Here is a 21,222-nt window from a genome sequence, read left to right as displayed (position 1 = left end):
GCAAATTGGATGACTCTGAAGAAAAATAGTGAGTGTTCTCTAATGTGAACCAAACTGCCCAAAGCTATTTTCAAGCCGCCACTGTCTTTCAGCACTGATACTATTTCGCCTTTTCCAAGCCAGCTTTTTTTTGTTTTTCATAAGAGAGTGTGTTCACAGACAAGGATTATGTCAGTCTGGAATGAAACGCTCATATTGTTGAGTGTTCACTTATGAATGCTTAACAAATTACGTAATTTTTTTAAACAATGGTTATGTAAATCTCTTCCATAAACACTGTTTTCTCATTCCTCTGTGGACTAGCTGCAAACGTCTTTGCTCCACACTAACTCTATCTTATGTTTGGGGAAAGTATATCTTGATGTAGAGTGTTGTGTATTTTAATAAATGTACCACTTTAAACCCTCATCTTTTGCTTTGCCTTTACTTGACCTCACAGCTTTTCTTGCTCCATTTATCACCCTAAACTATATGCAGTTATGCATTGAATCTTGGGGCTTTTTCCCGTGCTCCAGCTGCAAGTCCTCCAGCCTTTTCAAATTCAAGCTGTCCTTTTGTATTTCTGTTTGGAGTTCTGCGGATGTTTTACACACTGTTGCCAGACTACCGTCTCAGTTGTATAAATGTTTGACAAGTATGATATAAACTAGGGGTCCACCCATGAGGCCTGTTGGGGGGGGTGGTATTGCTGGTGGTACAGTGCTAGCAGTGCTGTGACCTAGACAGCCCAAAATAAGGGTGATTATCATGAGGCTGCAAGTGGACTTTGCTTGTTTTCTTCACACTCATATTTTGGATGTTGCCATCTGCCCAGAGCTAAGACTCACCCGTGGAAACAAAGTGTTGACCACAAACTAAACCGAGCCAGTGTTGCCGCATTTCCTCCTCGGTCAGGATAAGCAGAATTTCCAGAAATTTGCGAGCAAACAATCATTTTCCAGAGAAGCCCTCTGGTTACACAGGGATTTCCAATGGTCTTGGAAATCTAGGGATTAGGTTAAGGATTAATAATTATTTACACAACTGTGTTGACCTTAACTGAACACAGGATATGTACTGTTGCACTTTTTCTCCCCCTACCCTCCCACTTCTATAACATTTTTTTTTCTTTGACATGGCAGAACATTGAGTGACTGTATTTCACTTAATTAAAAGCAGTGGCTGGCCTGCCCAGATGTTATGTGGGCTCCATCTAAAAGGAGTGTTGACATTCAGTGAATAGAAGAGGCCACCTGCTAACTTAACTCTTGGCTTGAGGGTTGATTTGCATTCCTGCGGCCTGTTGCCTGGCATGATTACTCCTAGCACTTCACAATCCCATCTACTGTTTAATAATATGGATTCTTTCCAATATAGCTACATTTCTTCCTTTTCTGTTACGCAGGAGCTGCTATGAATGAGCTCCTATTTAAGTCCTCCAAAACTACACAGTCCTCTCGCCAGCGACCTCCTGACCACATGAAAGGAAAGGGTAACAATTGCCATACTCAGGGCAGATTAATATAGTGGCCCCTTCTCCTCCGAGATCCCTGTGGTCAAAAAACTGGCTCCAGTGAGTCAGAGGTGCCTTGACATTCATCAGATCAGCACTTCCACTTCAGGAACATGCTTGAAAAAGGTCACAACCCATCACAGTTTACGTGAGGCGATTCCTGTGAATTATTCATTAATCATGCTCTCAGGCTTATAGTATGTCACAACATAATTTTGGCTTTAAATAACCACAGTCACATAATAATATCAGGATGGGTATCCAGTGCTGATATTTAGATTTTTTTCCCCCCGCAACAAACATGTTTATTTTCATAAGCTGATTGAGAAAACAGACTTGTCCACGTGAAGAACACGTTCTTTTGTTCAGCAACTGTGATATATTTAGTGAGGATAGATCATCTTGAAGCTCTTTGCAGGCAAAAGCTGGCTGGCTGTCAAAAGTTGCAAATTCTTGATGATTCAGGTCTTTTTTTTTTATCTAATCCAAACCATCACAAGCAGGAAATATGTTTACAAATGCTACAAAACAAAGAGCTAAAGTAACAAGCAGTCCATCTTGTCAGACCACCGGCAATGGTGTTCGTGCTGGAGGCTTCTCAAATATGTCCTCACAGATCAAATCCTCTTGTATGGAGAAACTAGTCGCATGCATTGCTCAGGTGTGATTTTGGCCCATTCTTCCACACAAACAGTCTTCAAATCTTGAAGGTTCCGTGGGCCTCGTCTATGAACTCTGATCTTTAGTTCTTTCCATAGATTTTCTATTGGATTCAAGTCAGGTGATTGGCTGGGCCATTCTAGCAGCTTTATTTTCTTTCTCTGAAACCAATTGAGAGTTTCCTTGGCTGTGTGTTTGGGATCATTGTCTTGCTGAAATGTCCACCCTCGTTTCATCTTCATCATCCTGGTAGATGGCAGCAGATTTTTATCAAGAATATCTCGGTACATTTTTCCATTCATCCTTCCTTCAATTATATGAAGTTTGCCAGTGCCGTATGCTGAAAAACAGCCCCACACCATAATGTTCCCACCTCCAAACTTCACTGTTGGTATGGTGTTTTTGGGGTGATGTGCAGTGCCATTTGACCTCCAAACATGGTGTGTATTATGGCATCCAAATGGTTCAATTTTGGTCTCATCTGACCAGACTATATTCTCCCAGTATTTCACAGGCTTGTCTAAGTGTTGTGCAGCAAACTTTAAACGAGCTTCAACATGCTTTTTCTTCAGCAATGGAGTCTTGCGTGGTGAGCGTGCATACAGGCCACGGCGGTTGAGTGCATTACTTATTGTTGTCTTTGAAACAATTGTACCTGCTAATTCCAGGTCTTTCTGAAGCTCTCCACAAATGGTCTTTGGCTCTTGGACAACTCTTTTGATAATTATTTTCACTCCTGTCAGAAATCTTGCGAGGAGCACCTGGTCACAGCCGGTTTATGGTGAAATGATGTTCTTTCCACTTCCGGATTATGGCCCCAACAGTGCTCACTGGAACATTCAGAAGTTTAGAAATCCTTCTGTAACCAATGCCATCAGTATGTTTTGCAACAATAAGGTTGCGAAGGTCTTGAGAGAGCTCTTTGCTTTTACCCATCATGAGATGTTTCTTGTGTGACACCTTGGTAATGAGACACCTTTTTATAGGCCATCAGTTGAGACTGAACCCGCTGATATTCATTTGCACTGACAAGGGCAGGATTGCTTTCTAATTACTGATAGATTTCAGCTGGTGTCTTGGCTTTCCATGCCTTTTTGCACCTCCCTTTCTTCATGTGTTCAATTCTTTTTCCCTGTGTCATTCCATTTTATTACACATAACTTAATTTCTGAACTTGTTTGTTTTGTTTTCTTTGTATGTATGGATTACTTGGGTTGTTACCGACATCTGGTGAAAATGTCATGTCAATAGCACCTTTAGAAATATATTTACTGAGAAAAATGGTGACGTGTTCAATACTTATTTTACCCACTGTATTTTATAGTCTGTTTTCTTTTTCCAATAATGGTTAAAGTGGAGGAATGATGCCTCAGTCATGCATATTAAATAGCCTTTGAACTAGCCCTTACAGAAGTTACTCAAGATAATTTGCAACAGTATCAAAGTATGTGAAAGCTAGGCATGCAAAAAATGTGTGCAACTCAAAATAAAAACTCCACTTCTTATTTTCAACAGTGTATTTTCTTATGGCAATGGTTCTTAAACCTCTTTAAGGCTTTCCAGCCTTATAGAACACTTCCCATAATGATTGATTTATAGTGTGTTTAAAGTATTTTGAGTAGCTAATCATTTTGTAAACAAGAGTTCTGAATGAGGATACTTGCATTTGAATAAGTATCAAATGTGGTCGGTAGTCCATGGAAGAAAAGTCGGATTTTACACAAACATACTCATAAACTGTGAAACTAAACATTTGCTCACATTCTTAGTGGAGTTTAATATGCCAGTTACTGTTAAAGCACACTTCTAGTTTAGTGTTATTTTAGCGGCGTTGATTGTCATTAATGAGCTCAATTAACCGTACAGTCAGCTGTAATGCGGGCCGGTAAGATGACTGACATGATGCTTATTTTTTATCACATTTTGGTCAATCTAATACAAGTACAAAACATAACAGTTATTGTTCATTTGGTTTAGTAATTCCATGTTTCACGGACTTACCCTCAGAGGTCTTTTTCTTTGTGAGGCCTAACGTTTATTTTTAAAGTGTCACCTTGCAGTCCATCCACAAGGCAAGTGAAATTGTATCTAATAAAAATGTTGTGCAGTTTACCTAATTCATCCCCCACATATGGTTCTCCTTATTTGTATTCAGTGGGTGGGCTATGACTTCCATACAGCTCAATCAGTCCCTCGTGAAGAGGGAGACCATATGGGTCGCATTTTTACATGCCGTTTTGGTATGACAGGGCTGCAGCAGGACCAGCGAGGAATGTGTCCCGACACAAGGCAAAGTAGAAACACCGTGACGTTTGCTTGTTATTCACATATGCACATTAGCTTCCCCGGCCAGAGAAAAGAGGGTTTGGGGTTCTCGGACTTACAACAGACTGTTTGTGAAGCCAACTGTCACTTCCCATTAGCACTAGAGGTGGCACCTGTGCATTTAAACCGAGATGATTTAATAAATAAACTAAAATCATTAATTCAAACCTTCTATTTACACTAAACAACTCTATACAATCTTTTTTTACAAATAGTTGGTTTTAAAGAGAGGCTCAGTTGGGCTTTCTGTTTTCTTTTTTCTATTACATGTAGCATTGATGAAACATATTTTCCATGAGAATCCAGGAAACATGTGAGTGTTTAAAGATTATTTTGAGGGGTTGTCTCAGTAGAAATAAAAGCTTCTGACATGAAATGCTAACAATGTCTGCTCTCTTATTTTTGTGCAGGTTAGTTATGTCCTCCTGTCACCCATCTATCGTCGATTCATGTCAAAGAACACATAAAATGAAAAAAATTTTTAAAGGAAAATACAAACCAAAGCAGATGCACAGGATATTAACCTGTTTCTGAGGCCAAGGATGTCTCTATCCTGTACTAATCGTGCTGATTTACTGTATCACCGAGTTCATTAAATCTGTATCGTCCAGGTTCTTCTGCCTAACAGGGTTCATCAGAAGAACCTGGGCATATCTGGGCACAATTATGAACTAAGAAAAGAATAAAGAATAAAAGCTAGACAAAAAAAGCACAATTCACTCTACAAATGTGACCCTTTTGTATTAAAACCTGCTGCTCTGTTGTTTTCAACAGTAAGCAGTGAAAGCGCTCGAAAAAAGTCCAAGTCTTTGAATTTAAGGCACTGATTTTGAGTTAATCATTGTCCTTCTATAAGACACTTAAAGGTATCTAGCATTATTACAGTAGATTGGAGGTTATAGTTTGCTCAGCAAAACTGCAACCACCACTATGTCTTAGTAACCTCTCTCCAGCTGATTACAGAAAAACAATGGCACATCGTTCACTAGTAGTTCAATAAACCTCTTGATTCAATAGCTCTCGGACGGTACTTGAAAGCCATGTCCATTATTCAACGCAATATTTGGCACTATCTGAAGGTTATTTTTTAGGTATTTCCTGTCTTAACTGCACATTACACTTAATATTGTATCTTCTGGAGACAGGTAGGATGATATGCTGTGTTTGGTGTTGTCAGCTTCTTTGGTTAAATAAAATAAGTATGTTATGTCTGGAAAAAGTAAGGTCTGAAAACAATTTGTCTGTATCTGTACTGAAACTTTTGACTAGTTTTAAAACACTGATCCTCAGCCCTAGACCAAGATGCTTGTGACTTTACCGAGTTTATCTTTCCTGTCATCGTCTTGCATCCCCATAAGAATAATGAACAAAACATGCTTCTGTACCAATTTAGAGAGCAAATAGAGATGTCAACAGACAGCACAGGACCCAGTTCATGTGCATTCTGACTGTTGTAAATGTTGCTGTGAAATTCAATTTCTCCCACCAAGGATTGTGATAAACTGAAGGAAATCTCTATACTTTATGATCCAGTCGGAGCAGTTATCCAGCCATGAAGTTCTCTGCGGAACAATATAAAAATCTGCACAATAAATATCTGGCTGCTTAGAAACATCCGCTTGTATGTCTCTGTGACAAAGTGGGGTTAACTAGTGCCTTTGTGAAGAAAAAAAGTGAAGATTGTAGCAGAATGAATGAACAATATGGTTATTTTACAGCCCAATTGATAATTTTAGGGTGAGAATTTTTTTTCTGCTCACACTGCATTGCATTAGGCTGCATGTACAGAGCCAGGGAAATAGCATTATATCCACCAATGCTCAACAGTTATGATCACATGTGGACACAACACACAGGTCAGTGGCTTTTGTGACTGCAAGCCGCAGGACGCTCTGTGGTGTGATTACTGTGAGGATAATCTTTAACACACATGCTGTCTCTAAGGGGAGCTGTGGAAAGTTGGCTCAGAGCGGCCAGCCTTCCTGAAGAAACTGTAAGGTATGCTGCTATTTTTATCAGGGCTTTACATTTTATTAAAAAAAAAGAAAGGAGTGTTTGTGGTCATTTGTTCCACATGGTACGTATTTGAATATAATGGAAATAAGCAAGGATGGTGATGCCTTTCCTTCCACAAGAGCAAAATTATATGTAAACGTTGATTCTTTGCTATTTTGTACAGCATGTCTTATGCATAATTCAGTTTCAAATACACACAATCAAGTGGTCTGTTTTTGTAGGACTGGCTATAATTATTCTAACTATACATCCAACAAACCCTTCCATCTTCTCTGGGTAAGAAAGACTATGTCATCATGCTTATTACTTTCAGTGTGATGATCATGTGTTATTTCCTCAGCTTCGGGACTCTTGTTGTTACAGTTCAGCTAAATCAATGATGTAGAAATTGAAGACTGATGGAGGATGAAAATTGATTTAATCTGGTTCCTGTTTTCTTTCACCCACTTTGTTTTCAGTATATATCTTAGAGCTTAAAGTCTCTTTCAAGCCCTGCCGAAACCTGTACTCTATAAAGAACTGTTTTTCACATCTGTTTCTTTCTTAATGCAAAAAAAGAGAATAGTCTCTTTATTTCAAATGTAACTTTTTCCAGTTCAGAAACGCGTTGTGACATTTGCTTGATTTTTATCTAATATTTTGAGGCATTCATCATGTGCCCAGTCACCCAAATCCTCATGTGTAAAATATATTGTTCTCAGGAGACAGCTAAAAAACTAGCGCAGAGACATCCTTTTTCCTGCCAAGGCGTATCTGTTTGTCTAATCTAAGCAAACACAAAGAGTAGTGTACCTTTACAGAGTTAACCGAGAAGGAAACATCTTCAAGTCTCTGAACAAACCAAACATGTGGTCAGTACAGATGTCTGGAACTAGGCTAATTTGTTAATGCTTTTGTGAAAACTGATCAAAGGTGATCAAAGTTCTCCAACTCCCAGATGAATTTGTAGGAAGGCCAAATAACATGTTATTTTTATACCATATACATTTATGTACTACAGAAAAAGCTTATTATCAATGTTTCACATGTTTGAAACTGCCCCCAATATTTTTTAATTTCTTTAAAACAAAAAAGCAATTTCTCCCTTTCAAACACATGGCGGATTACATGTTCTGTAGTATTATTTTTGTGTAGAATGTCAAACCTTCCTCCCCTTACATACCATGTTAGACTTTAAAGTTTCCACTCACCTGCATTACATTGACTCCTACAAGCAGGAAAGCCCCTGAAGGCCAGTTCTTTAAAGTGACCCTCTGCAGCTGGTATTTGTCAAGATAAACCGTAGCTGCCGAGTTTCCTTGAAAGAAGAAATGTTAAAAGGCCAGTTAGGGTTAATTGGTTGATGCAGTTATCATTGATTGAAAAAGAGCCATTGGTAAAGGAACTTTTTCTGACAACTGACATCAAATAATGAATTACATTTGTTACGGGAACTGATTGTTGTTGTTGTACATAATATCTAGTTCCCCATCATATTAATTTAAAGGTTCAACATACATATAACCAACACTGTGCACTATGCTAGCCCACTTTGCCCAAACTTAGTGCTTCTGCAAAATTGCAGCTTTCATGATTTCCGGGCTCTGAAACATCCAAAGCACAGATTTACCGACATCTGAAATGTATTTAAAGCCCTAAAAACAACTGAAACCATGAAATCATTTCTAAAAATTAATTATTTTCAGGCAAATATAACTCACACTAGGTAGAATACAAAAAAATAAATGACATTTGTTACAGTTTTGATTTAAAAAGTTGTTTTATTCATCATTCAACCGTTTAAGTTGGCTGCATAGTTTCTTTCTACCTTAGAGGACCATGTATGACTGATTAGAGCCAATACAACTTTTTTTAGGGGGTGGCAACTGATAGACATCAACCTTGAAGTTAAAGGCTTTTTCAGGGCTGATCATATGAGTCGCCCTCCTCCCCTGAGAGAGGGGTAGAGGTCTCTCATCACCGAGCAGTTTAGCGTGGTGAGATGGTTGAATGCTAGGACTTCATTAAGCCCCTCTATTGTTAACATCTGGGTTCAGAAGAATGGCTCTTTCTCTGGTAAATGTTGCCCTGACTTAACAAGGGATTTTATTACAGCATGCAGTTGACATTGGCAGCAGTGGCACGTCTGGCAATGGAAACCCTTCAACTGTTCAGGTCACAAGAGATCAATCAAAAGCAGCCTGTTTTACTGACGCCTTACATTCTCACTAGAACAGGGAATTGAATGTCTATCTAATCTTAATGAACCAAGATATAAAACATCAACTGTAAGACTTTTTAGTAAATACTGGTTGAAATAGTTCCGCAGGGAAGAAAGTGCTCCGTTCTTATCCTGTTTATACATTCTTTCCCTATAGTATCTTTTTTTTCTATGCCCTGCACCTGCATATCCCTTTATGGATGCACATATTATATCGTTCCTCAAAATGCTTCCACAAGAATTCCCAATCTAAAGTGCAGTACTAATCTCCCATATCGCTCCATTTGCCACTCTGTTTCACACCATTTCCTCTCTCTCAGTCTCCATCCCCCCCCCACCCCTCTGTTTTGACTCCCTCCCTGCAAGAGTAGGGATGTGGCTGCCATGGCAACTGCTGAGTCATCGTCAGCAGCCGTCCTCTAATTCCGTTTCCTCATGCAGCCAGACCCTCCATCATCGGTAGGCCTCTGCATTAACATATTGACGCTCCAATTTGCTATATTAGTTGCAGCAGTCTGTGCAGGTCTCGGTGGACGCGGAGCTGCAGCAGGCTGAAGAGCATCCATTCGGATGGGCAACGTACCCGCTACAGTGAAGCACTGCCTGAGCTATGAGCAACTCATCCAGGACTACCCATGGCTGAAAAGCTGGCTGCTGGAGGAGAAGGTGGGCGTTTTTCTTGTTTCTAATCCGCTGCACATGCTCTGCCACATGACTCTTTCATGACAGAGAGGAGAGGATGCACAGCAGCCAGCCACAGATGACAGTGCTTATTCTGCAGTGCACGCTGCTTATGCAATGTCCTCTTCAATGGACATTTTGCTGTACTTGTATTACTGCATTTGTAAGGATGCATTGCTCTAAATAAGAAAGGTGGATAGTATTTATCTTAAAGGATGCAGGCTAGATGCTTCAGTTTTTATGTTTTAGTAGGCTGCCTTAACAGGAATATTTGATAATAATTGAACAAGAAGAATAGCTTATTTGTTTATTGCAAGTGGAAAAACAGACTGCCCATAGTGGTTATTTACATTTGGATACAACTGATCACATGCTAAGCTTCAAATAGATTTGATATTTTCCAATCAAATCACTCAAGAAGCAACTTCACTACAGTAGGCCTACATTGGTTTTTTAGCCTCTTATAGCCCATTGTTTTGGTATTATGGGCCCCACATTTCTTGAATGGCTGTGTCTGAGATGTTCTCATCAATGCCTGTAGTCTTTGTTTTTAATTGTTTCCCTCAATAACTACAATTATAACATACTATATTACAAGTTACAGCAATGTGTTCAAAATCTTACTCGAAAGCATGTTATGTTAACTATAATACACATATTTACTTAATGTTCAGTATTACTGATGCAGCATTTTTTTGTTATATATTTTTTTAACCCAGAAAAACGACTCCAAATTAGTGCTAAACCTGCTCCATGTCTGCTGGATGTTGAAGAAGGCACCGTTTGCTAACACTTCAGCCATTAGCTATTACAGTTTAATTAGCTAGCTGCCATATTTGTTAGCTTGTTTTGTTTCTCTGCATCTTAGTGGACAAAACTCGATCGGATAACTTTAGGGCAGCAGTTTTTTGACAGCTTGGTGCTGTTTTTTTTTAAAGTCACTCTGTTAAAGAAGCTTACTAAAGGTATATACATTTCGATATACTTAAATCTCTGGTAGGAACTAATGTTTACATTTAATAAGGGATTATTCTCTAGAATTACAAGATTCAGACCAGAAAAATACCCTGATCCTCAGAATATCCCCATGTGGTTTTAATGGAGTTGCCCTCACCTTCTGTTCCAGTCTTCCCTCTATGAGACATATCCTGAGTTTGCGTCCTAATGACATGACAGGCTTGTGTTTTGGTTTTAGGTTTTCATCTGGCTTTGAAGTAGACAGTTATTCATGTTAGAAATAACATGTCCCGGAGCATCCCTTGCCAAAAGGATGATTGACTGCTTGTGTTCAGTGAAAACTTCTCTTGATTCTCTTCTGTTTCTCTTTGATATTTTTCCAGACCATTACTGGACATGAGTATCCAGAGTTTGTTAAAATAGTTGAAGTTGGGCCAAGAGATGGACTTCAAAATGAAAAGGTAAATTATACACTGTCATTTCAGTCACAGATCTTATTTATATGTATAAATATGCAGCCTTGTTTTATATTACTATGCATGATCACCCTGGGAAACCCCCATTTTTCATACATAAAACAATAACATATGTGTGCCATAATTGCCAGGAGCATATGTTTCACATTTTCTTTGAAATTGAATAGGAAAGATGACACGACTTCTGGCTTAGTATTCTCTGCTTAGCGTGTCACTGCTTTATCATTTCGTTATTACACACGTGCAGTTTTACATATTGCAGGGGATTCAGGGATTATTTTTTTTACCCACAATGTGTTATAAGAATTATTGTATATTTTTTTAGAGAAATCTCAAAGTATTCAGCAAGTGCAAGACTCTGCATGTGAACATAGATAGCAATGTGATTGGCAAGCAGCGTAGCAAAAAATCAGCCAGATATCTACTTGTTGTACCTCCCATCTTTGAGCGGAATCAAATCCAGAAAGAGCAGTTTCAGTTTCATTGTTCTCCAGGAAATTGTTCCGACAGGGGTGAAAATCCAGCTGATAGACATGCTTTCAGGAACAGGCCTGCCTGTGATCGAGGCCACCAGCTTTGTCTCTTCAAAGTGGGTACCGCAGGTAATAACTCTTCTTTGTGCACAGCGAAAGAGTGCCGAGTGATTTATTAGGGTCTCTTTCTTGTCTGTATAACTACTGAGGAAACTCTGCTCCTCTAGCGTCCTTGTTGGACCCTCAGATGCTTTGTGAAAGCGTATTTTAAGATACCCTTCATATAGTCACCCTCTCATTCCCTGTCATAAATTGTTACACTATTTACTTCCTAAAAAAGAACAAACATTAACCACTTTGAACCCATTTTACTTACTGAGATATGTGAAATGAAAAAAAGTAATTTTGTTCATTGTGGAATGTCTGCTGCACAAGCTTATGAAAACATTTGTGCAGGATGATGAATTCTCAGATGATGTTTAAGGTTTATTGTTCTACATCAATCATTTCCTCCATTCATCTAGATGGCAGACCACACTGATGTACTCAGAGGAATCCAGAGAGCACCTCATGTTCGGTACCCTGTTTTGACACCTAACATGCAAGGCTTTCAGGACGCTGTAAGCATTCATTTTCAATTCAGTGTGATGATCTCTGCTATAAACCAACTATTTGACACTACATTCATACATTCATATTTTTTACCAGATACAATACTTGCACTTGCAAAACAGAGATCAAAACAGCTTAACAAGTTCATTATTCTCTCCTGTTGTAAGGTTGCAGCTGGTGCTACTGAAGTGGCGGTGTTTGGGTCAGCGTCTGAAACCTTCAGTAAAAAGAATATTAACTGCTCTATTGATGAAAGCATGCTGAGGTTTGAGGAAGTCATTAAAGCTGCCAAAGAGCGACAAATTCCAGTCCGTGGGTAAGTATTCTGTATATCAATTGTCACTAAAAATGAGCGAAAAAACACAAATCTAATGTTTTCTTTTACTCCAAATGATAACAGTTGAAAATACTACAGTTTCTATATGAAGGAGAAAACACACATTTCCCTAATGATAGCTTTATAGCAAACTTCCAGATGTACACCAGGTTATATCTATGCATTAGTGAACCACAAGTCCAGATGGATTTTAAAACAAACCAAACAGGGTAGGTTACTGAATATAGTTTAAATGTAATGTTTTCTTAGAAAATATGAACCTCTCTATCAAAAAACATGAAAACATCAGTGGGTTAGTGCAAACACTGTTCCTTTCCCAGTGCCAAATCCTTTATGATAGTTAACGAATGGCATCAAATTTAAGATCTAAATCACCACCAAAATCTAATCACTGATCTTATAACAAAGCTCATGTAAATCTTTGTGTATGCCTTTGAGATATCTAACTGACTAACAGATGAAAAGACAAGATAACAAAACACATAAGAATCAACAGCAACCTTCTTATCCTATCAAGAATACAGAAACCACAATACTGGAATAATCAGCAGCATTAAGGTCTCCATTTTGCCATGAATTGCTGTTAAATGCACAACAGTTCATCAGTTTTTTATAGTTCTTCAAATGTTATCGAATGTTACATGAACACATTTAAAATGCTCACAAACCTCCCCTTTCAGATATGTTTCTTGTGCCCTTGGATGCCCTCACGAGGGACACATTGAACCTTCCAAAGTCTCTCAGGTGAGATAAAGGTTTTACATTCTTATTTTACTTTCATCTTTATTGAAACATTCAGTAGAGAAATTATATATGATATGTTATCACATTTACAAAATCATTTTTTTTAGACACATGTACTGGAAGATTACATTGGTTAAGGTTATTCTTTTCCTGTATGATTTCCTGGTAACGATAATGATAATAATTTTACCACATTTTCACTATTCTTTAGGTGGCAAAGAGGTTATATGAAATGGGCTGCTATGAGATTTCCTTGGGGGATACAATCGGTGTTGGTACACCAGGCTCCATGTTTAAGATGCTGCAGAGTGTGATGAACGAGGTGCCGACCACCGCTCTGGCAGTTCACTGCCATGACACTTATGGGCAGGCACTCCCCAACATCCTGACTGCACTTCAGGTAAGAATTCAAAACTTATAGAATTAAGAGTAATCTCACAACTACTACTACTACTTTTGACCATACTGATTTATTAATGTCATGATCATTATTATTATTATAATTATTATCACCTGTAGCAGAAGAAGTGTGTTTATGTCATATTTAAGTAGCAGAAATAGCGGTGAAAAAGGCTCTTAATTTTTCAGTCAATACTTACAAACATGGACTTGCTTTTATTATACTGACAAAAAAATACATGACATTATCCAAACTATATATCAATACCATTTACCGGATTTTGAAAAGCTGCATCAACTTATTCAACTTTGACTTGACCTTCATAGTTATTTTATTAAAATGGTAATATGTAAAGGATGATTGTAAAAACTAAGATGAACACACCCCAAAATGTCCCTTTTAAATGTATTTAAAGCCCCAATGATACACACTGAGAGTAATCTCATTTTAACGAGGGCCCTTAGACACAAAAGACATAAACATCAACAATGAAAGCAAAATAAAAAAAATTATAAATACACACACCCCAAACCCAGATTAATGACGATCCATCCATCTTTCTAAATGCAATTGCGGTAAAGGTTTACAAGGTGCTGCTCTCTCTGGCAAGACTGTGCTGCCTTACTAATCGCTCAAGGCACCTGGCATTTCTGGAAGTTCTTAAAATTAAGGGGAACGGCTCCAAGACTGCTCAAAAAGTTGGGTGGAGGGACTTGTGAATTCTGGGAAATGCAGAGGAAGGAGTTCGAAAATTCTCATAACCTGGCCGACATCAAACAGACATTTTTAAAAATCAGAGTGAAGGAGAGACCTGACATCTCTGCAAATTTTGTGAAGTAATGTTTGATCGCTGTAAAAAGGAGAATTTATTTTTAGGTCTCTCTAAAGAAAAGGAAGACATGAGCCCCTATAATTCTGTGAGGGAAAAGCATGAATCACACCTCTTTTATGAGAAGAAAAAGTATGAAAAGACATCCTGATCTTCGTGTAAGGGATGTTAAAAATACCTGTACTTTCTCTTGTAGAGGGCTTACAAATGCTTGCACTGTTAGAAGAGGAGGCCCATTTACCTCAAGAGTTCTCCTCTGTACAAGAAGAGGCCAGTAATGCATCATCCTCTCGATCCACGCATCCTCTCATGTTATTTGACAGCTTTAGTTTCTGCAGTGGTTTGGGATTCTCTGGGCATCTTCTCCTTCACATGCACATCTTTCTCCTTATGATGATTATGAACACTATTGTGGAGAACCGCAAGCCGGTTATGGATAAATGCCCAGCCTTTACATAAATCAATGTTCTTACTCATGAAGAGGAGCAACCAGATGTGGAAGCAAAGTTGAGGTGGTCATTCGTGTTCCAGGATATCTTTCAACTTCCTAAAGTAACTGCCAACACTGTAGAGATCACAAGTCTTTTCTGAGGCTTTAAATCATTATTCCTGCTGGGGATAATCGTATGTTAAGCTTCTCCCAATCCATCTTTTTAGACTATTTCAGGGCAGAAGTTATAGTACATTCAAAGACAGCTTATTTTCTTTATTCTTTAGAGCAAAGAGCAAAGCACAAGTAATGCTTATTTTCCACTGGAATCAGGCAAACTTATGATAAATTATCATCAAAATGTTCAATTAGACTGATGGTCATTTATTCTGTCCATGTTGGTTTGAAATCATATCAAATTCAAGTGTTTTAGATATTACACATACAAGTGTTGATTCTAATTTAAATCTCAAAAATGCTTTTGACATTCTCCTCTTAACTAAATACTGTAATTTTGAGTATGAGGTGTAAAACAATGTATCACTGTCCAAATGTTTATGAAACTGACTGTAAACCAGAATCTGCCCTGAGCTGTAATGACAGAATGTCACTTTACGACATTATGAATGTATCCTCTGTTTTGGGTAGTATCAAGAACGCACAAAACAAATGTGTAGGTTACAATGGGACACACAGAAACACAGGAACCATCAGTCAACAAGGAAGAGGGACATTAAGAAACATGATCTAAGCCTCCACACAAAGCAAGATGATTCACAAACTGCCCACTGAAAAAAAAGTCCCAGAATCTTAATGAACATAAGATATTTCCAATGGGCCCTTCTGACACAGTGCACGTGTGTTGTAGTGAAGAAAAAAGAAACTTCACGGACTATTACAGTAATAAACCCTGTTTTTTATACACAGCTCACAAAAATGTAATTAGGTTGTAAATCTCTGTGGAAGAGCTCTCGTCAGGGTTTTTTTCACAGATTTTCCTGTAGCTAGTGTAAAACTGACATAAATCCAGACATAAAACAGAGGTAACGCAGATATGGCTGTATCAGTTCTCTGGAGCACATTGTCATAGCAGAGGAGGAAGCTCATTGGGGGCTGGGTGGGTCAACAGATGTGAGGGGGTCAGCACAAAGGCTCACCTATTCAGTGTCTGTTGGACAAAGCGACCGAGAGCTAGGTGGATAGAAGGGCCCTGGGGGGCTCCTAACTCATCTGTCGCTTGGCTGTTGAACTCTCTGACAATGCTGTGCTTAAAGGCCAGTGGAAAATGATCCCTTCATTCGCTCGCTGCCGAGCACATGATGAATGGCGCTGCAGCTGCAGACCCAACTCTAGAAACTTTGATAGCACTTTTAAATAGCTGATTGGCGGAAGATAATTATCCTCTGTGCCTTTTAGTTGTGTGAATTGTCTAATAATTACCGTGGTGGTAACACTATAACAAAGATCTATTTTTAAGACCTGGAAACATTTAATTAACAACAGTTACATTCCTACTGAAGAAAAAGCACCTTAATGTTGATACTTGTAAATACAATAATGAGTTACCACATATATAGGTGGTGTTTTCCACTAACTGTAACTGTTCTCTTAATGCATTATTGTCTACTTAATATATGCCAAATGAATGCATGGTAGTTCATAGTATTATAACCTGAGATAGCTGATATTTAGGTGTTAATTGTAAAAAACGTTTACAATTAAACAAATAAAAATTGCCTGCACCAAAACATCTCTCAGTACAATACTAAAACATGATTCATAGTCATCTCTGTCAGGACACAAAACACAGTAAAGCGTTGATTGTATTTGGAATTAATAATGGTTTGATTTACTTTAATATTTATACTTTTCTCTTGATTATCAACTGTGCTATTCATCTGTGACCCTGCAGCAACATCGTGCTGAAGAAAAGCTAAACAATGTCCGTGTAAAGAACAATATCTTTTTTAAATTAACCTTGACTTTGGATGGCGGGCTGAAAAAGTGCCGAGGGACGGTTTAATTCCTCTGTGGATCATATTAAGAATGATTCATCACAGCTGCCCCGTGGCCACAAAAAATAATAGCAGCCAGGGATATTTTGCCCACCATTTGCTCACCCATAAACAAGATGGAAATGAAAGATTTTATCATAGCTTTTCATTAGTGTGCCAGAAGTCCACACCACCAACTGGGAGAGAAATGAATTCCCCCAGCGCTGTCAGCCCTGAGTCACCTCTTTTGTTCTTGATAAAGACATTCCTCAGTCTTTGTACCTTTTCTCTTTTTTTCTCAGGAGGTCGGGGGGGGGGGGGGGGCTTTGTTACAATCCTACTCCTGGCAGGTCACACAATGACAACGTATGTACTTAGATTTCACAGGCTTGGCAAGAAAAATTATTTATTCCTACCCGCAATTGTGTTGTATTGTGTACCGCAGCAGACAGGGAATACTGTGTAACCTGTTTGTACTCACACTTGAGCTCCCTGCTAGTAATAACATTCATCATCAGTTTTGTCATTAATCTCTGTCCATGAGGCACCCTTCAACCATGATGGGCTGTGCAAAGTCGATGACTTGTTTTACTAACAGTCAAAGATCTACTGGAAGTAGTAAAGTATAACTTTGTATTGTATTTCCTTGATTTATCGTTGACAGATGCTGATATTATAATGTTATGACATGACATTTATCTGATCTTTATCATCACCATCATTATGATCACCATTATTCCCTGTCAGCGGTGAAGTGCTGTTTTTCCGGGGGAAAACCCACATAATTAAATACAAATTAAGTTATTATACACACTCAAATTTGCATAGTTTAAATTAAAAATCTAATTCTATAAAATCACCAAAAATATTGAGAAAAGTAATACATTTTATTAACAGAATTAACTAGGAAAGCATAAAAACAAAATACAAGTGCAGACTATAATAGTTTTACTGTAACGTATATATAATAATGGTTAAGTGTTACTTCACTTTATTCATTTCCGCATCAAGGTCAACACACAATTTTTAACATTTATATGATGTAGAACTGGCTTTAAGGCTTTTCACCTGCAGCTCCCAGAGAGGTTGATGTAATAAATTAAAAGAAAAAGCTGTAAGACTTAAATAAAACCATGCAAAACAGCACCAAAACATTTGATAAAAGGTATACAGCTTAAAAGGGTGAATATATAGTAAATAAACATTACAGAACAGACTCATACAAGACCAAACATCTCAAACAACAACCAAAGTATAATCTTTCAAACAAATGCAAAGGATGCATGAAGCAAAAACACACACACAGTCTTCGAGTATTTTAAAATTGCATATATTTTTTATTATTATAGTGATATTTTTACTATGACATGTCAGTGAGAATGGGGGCAACAGGTGCATTCAACACAGTCTTTGTCTATGCCAATTTGTATTTATTTTTAATGGATTGTCTAATTGTAATGGATTTTTCTCTTTGGCAGCTCTAACCAAATTACTTTCCTTTTGGGGGTAATTTAGTTAAATTTGGTTTGATCTGATAATGCTCTTTAACTTTTACCGACCAAACAGATTTCTATATTAAGACTATTAGGATTGTCATGGTTATTGGTTGTTTTACATTCATGGAGCCCGGTAAGCCATGAAGAGTTTTGTATGGAATGTGAAAGATGTGATTATACTTCTATTATTCTTTGCCCAAATACATCATGAAGTAAAAATATAATTGATTTGGTTTGTATTTATCCTAGCTGCCCACTCAGATCCAGTGGCGAGCTTATTTATGTGTTCTTGGAAAGAGGTGATATATGTGTCAGCACTGGATCTGTGACAGTTTCTTTCAGCTTCTCAGTTTATGCAGCAGTGGGTAAAGCATCACTGCTTCATATCTTTCAGTGAATGAACGCTCTCTCTTTCTCTCGCTCTGACGCAGTTATAAAACCAAAAATGGGAGCCTGTCCATCTTCAGCCTCGTCCACTCGGAGTGTACAATGTCAACAAGCTTATCCCAAATCATGCGAGTTAGAAAATGCACTGTGTCTTTACCCAGGAATGTATTGTTTTTATACGGCCGCAGCTCACTGAATATGGCTTTTTAACACTGAGTGCACATCTGGTTTCTGGGCAGTGTGAACCGAACTGAGCATTGGCAAGCTCGAGCTGCTGACCACCAATTCCTGCCGATTAGTGTCCAGAGGAATAGGGCATGCTGCTGAAGGGTCCGTTTTGTTCCTCTCGGAAACAGTATGCTGAGGACCCCTGGCCTTACAATGTTAGCCGCTGAAAGCGAGAGGATTGGCATGGTAGATAACAACTCTGTGTTTATACTACAAAAAAAAATCTGCCTAGTATAATATCCTGCTCTGGCTTTACCCAAGGTCTGGAAATCTCGTGCACTGCACACACCGGAGTAGATCTCCTCCTCCTTCCACCCCACCTCCTCCTCCTCTTCCCCTGCCAACACAAACAGCAATTATGGCTGGCTCAGACAGCCCCTGAAAGAAGTAGGTTCTTGTCTGGAGGAAAAGCAACCAATTAGCAGCATTGTTCGAGAAAAGGCAATATAGATTATTTTAATTCAGCTTGCTTGGTTCTGCTCCATGGGGTGAAAGTCCTTCATGACCCGACGCCACTGAGGGGATCAGCGTGTTAATTTTCTCTCACTGTGGGATCCTCTGACATCTGGCTTTGCCACGGAAGCTGGAAAACATCTTTAATATTCTCATGACGATCCCAGGGACATGTGGAAAACATCCCAAGACCTTAGTCCGTAATGATTGAAAAACTGAAGGTCTGGCTTCATAATTGTTTGGTGTGAAAACAAAGAAAGGTTATACGTGTTAAGGTTAGACACTTAAATGGCAAGAACTGCAGTTTTGTCTCTTTATGTAATACGTACATTGAGAGAAATTGTAAAATATATATATATAATATATATATATATATATATATATATATATATATATATATATATGAATCAACTCTATTTGTAGAATTAACATCAAAACAAAAGCAGTAAAATAAGCCATCCAACAAAAGTATTAAATCAGAAAAACAACTGAAAACGCATCATTCATTTTCCGATGGAAGAGATTATTGTTGGCAGAAAAGAAAAGAAGACATAAAAGTTTCCCACAAAATGTATCAGCTATGTTGATTGTAAGCAGCCAAAGAGCCAAACAAGTAACAAACCTCAAAATGAATCTCTTGCAGGCACCACCACCAGAGAACAGAAACATTTGTAACCAGGGTCATCAGTGAAATTATTTTTGACATTTATGATTATTTCTAGCAACTGCACCTTTATTGCTACAATTCCTGTATTGTTGGCACGGTGTAAGAGGACACCGTCCAGCCGAGTTAAAAAAATGTCTTCTCCATGTGGCAAGAAAGTGAATCCGCATGGTTAAGGGTAGAGTAGTGCTGTAAAAACATGAGTAACCCGGAGAATCAGAAACATATGAAATATTCTGTTCGAACAGGGCCGTAATTATGTGGTGCTGGTGGTTTAAGCTGACAAAGAGGATGACTAAGCCATGCTGCGGGACATTCTGTGCCCACTCATCCTCAGGACATAAGCCCTCAATTCTCCTGAACAGCTGTAAAACACGGCCGCAGCCCTGGCAAGACACGCTGCAGCGGGCAGAACAATCCAACAGAACAAGGATCTTTGTTCCCAAATTGTACCTGAGGTAAAGCCTGTGTGGAGGAGGCTGAATGTCTCTGTTGTGTGTCCTTTGCAGATGGGGGTCTGTGTGGTGGATTCTGCAGTAGCTGGCCTGGGAGGTTGCCCGTACGCTCAGGGTTCATCTGGCAATGTTTCAACAGAGGATGTACTCTACATGCTCCATGGCATGGGCATTGAAACTGTAAGTATGTCTTCACTGTGCACTTTGTATTTTATGTCTCTATAATCCCAACAGATCAACCTAACTCAACAATCTCTCAGAGCCTATTTACATAAACAGATCGCTTTGCAAACATACTGCTCTGTAAATGTTTATTTTATAATATCAGTGGTTTTACACAGGCCCACGGTGTTGCACGCCCCGTCTCAGGGACAATTTATAAAACAATCCTTACCCCTGCTGGTGGGATATTTTCACTACACTTCAGTTTTCTATCACCTGTTGCACACATTCATTTACATTCATGAACAGCCTCCCTTTAAGCTGACTTTTTGTGCTGAGACAAAATCAACTTGAAGACATTTCATTTTAATTGATGCTACAATGTTTTTCTTCCTAGGGTGTGAACCTCACCAAAGTTATAGAGGCTGGAGACTTCATCTGCCATGCTTTACGTTGCGAGACACACTCCAGGGTTGCACAGGCAAGAGGAAGAACACTGTGATGTGTTTCTTATAAAGGAATATATTTAGATATTTGACTCCTTTTAAAGTGCTTCCCCTGTGGTTGCTGCATTCAGATTTGTTGCCTATGCTTTTGTGGTTGAAGTACATTGTTCCTCGTATTAAGCTGTCAGAGGCGTCTCATCCATGTGTGGTTGGACATTACAAAAGCTCACTATCAATGAGGCTATTCATTTGTGATAAAACATACTGGCCTTTTTAAAAGCTTGATTATTCATTCCTATTTCAAA

At 38.5% G+C, this 21,222-nt stretch overlaps 1 protein-coding gene across 1 annotated transcript; it reads left to right on the top strand.

Annotated features, from left to right (window-relative positions):
* The first annotated feature begins 9,263 nt into the window (after positions 1–9,263).
* Positions 9,264–20,973, top strand: hmgcll1 (3-hydroxymethyl-3-methylglutaryl-CoA lyase-like 1). Its single transcript, XM_054599673.1, has 9 exons — positions 9,264–9,359; positions 10,715–10,792; positions 11,302–11,409; positions 11,805–11,900; positions 12,060–12,208; positions 12,910–12,973; positions 13,185–13,373; positions 20,364–20,489; positions 20,869–20,973. Exons 1-9 carry the CDS (start codon positions 9,264–9,266, stop codon positions 20,971–20,973), a joined length of 1,011 nt encoding a protein of 336 aa, XP_054455648.1.
* Positions 20,974–21,222: the final 249 nt, after the last annotated feature.

This window comes from Anoplopoma fimbria, chromosome 6, assembly GCF_027596085.1.
Source record: "Anoplopoma fimbria isolate UVic2021 breed Golden Eagle Sablefish chromosome 6, Afim_UVic_2022, whole genome shotgun sequence".
NCBI classification, from domain to species: Eukaryota; Metazoa; Chordata; class Actinopteri; order Perciformes; family Anoplopomatidae; genus Anoplopoma; species Anoplopoma fimbria.
The sequence above is the reverse complement of the archived record's forward strand: the minus strand, read 5'-3'. Positions and strand labels throughout refer to the sequence as shown.

Excerpts from the sequence above, each read along its gene's own strand:
- hmgcll1 (XM_054599673.1), top strand. The coding sequence starts at position 9,264 with ATGGGCAACGTACCCGCTACAGTGAAGCACTGCCTGAGCTATGAGCAA. Across the intron at positions 9,360-10,714 it reads GCTGGCTGCTGGAGGAGAAG|ACCATTACTGGACATGAGTA; the intron begins GTGGGCGTTTTT and ends ATATTTTTCCAG. Across the intron at positions 10,793-11,301 it reads ATGGACTTCAAAATGAAAAG|GAAATTGTTCCGACAGGGGT; the intron begins GTAAATTATACA and ends ATTGTTCTCCAG.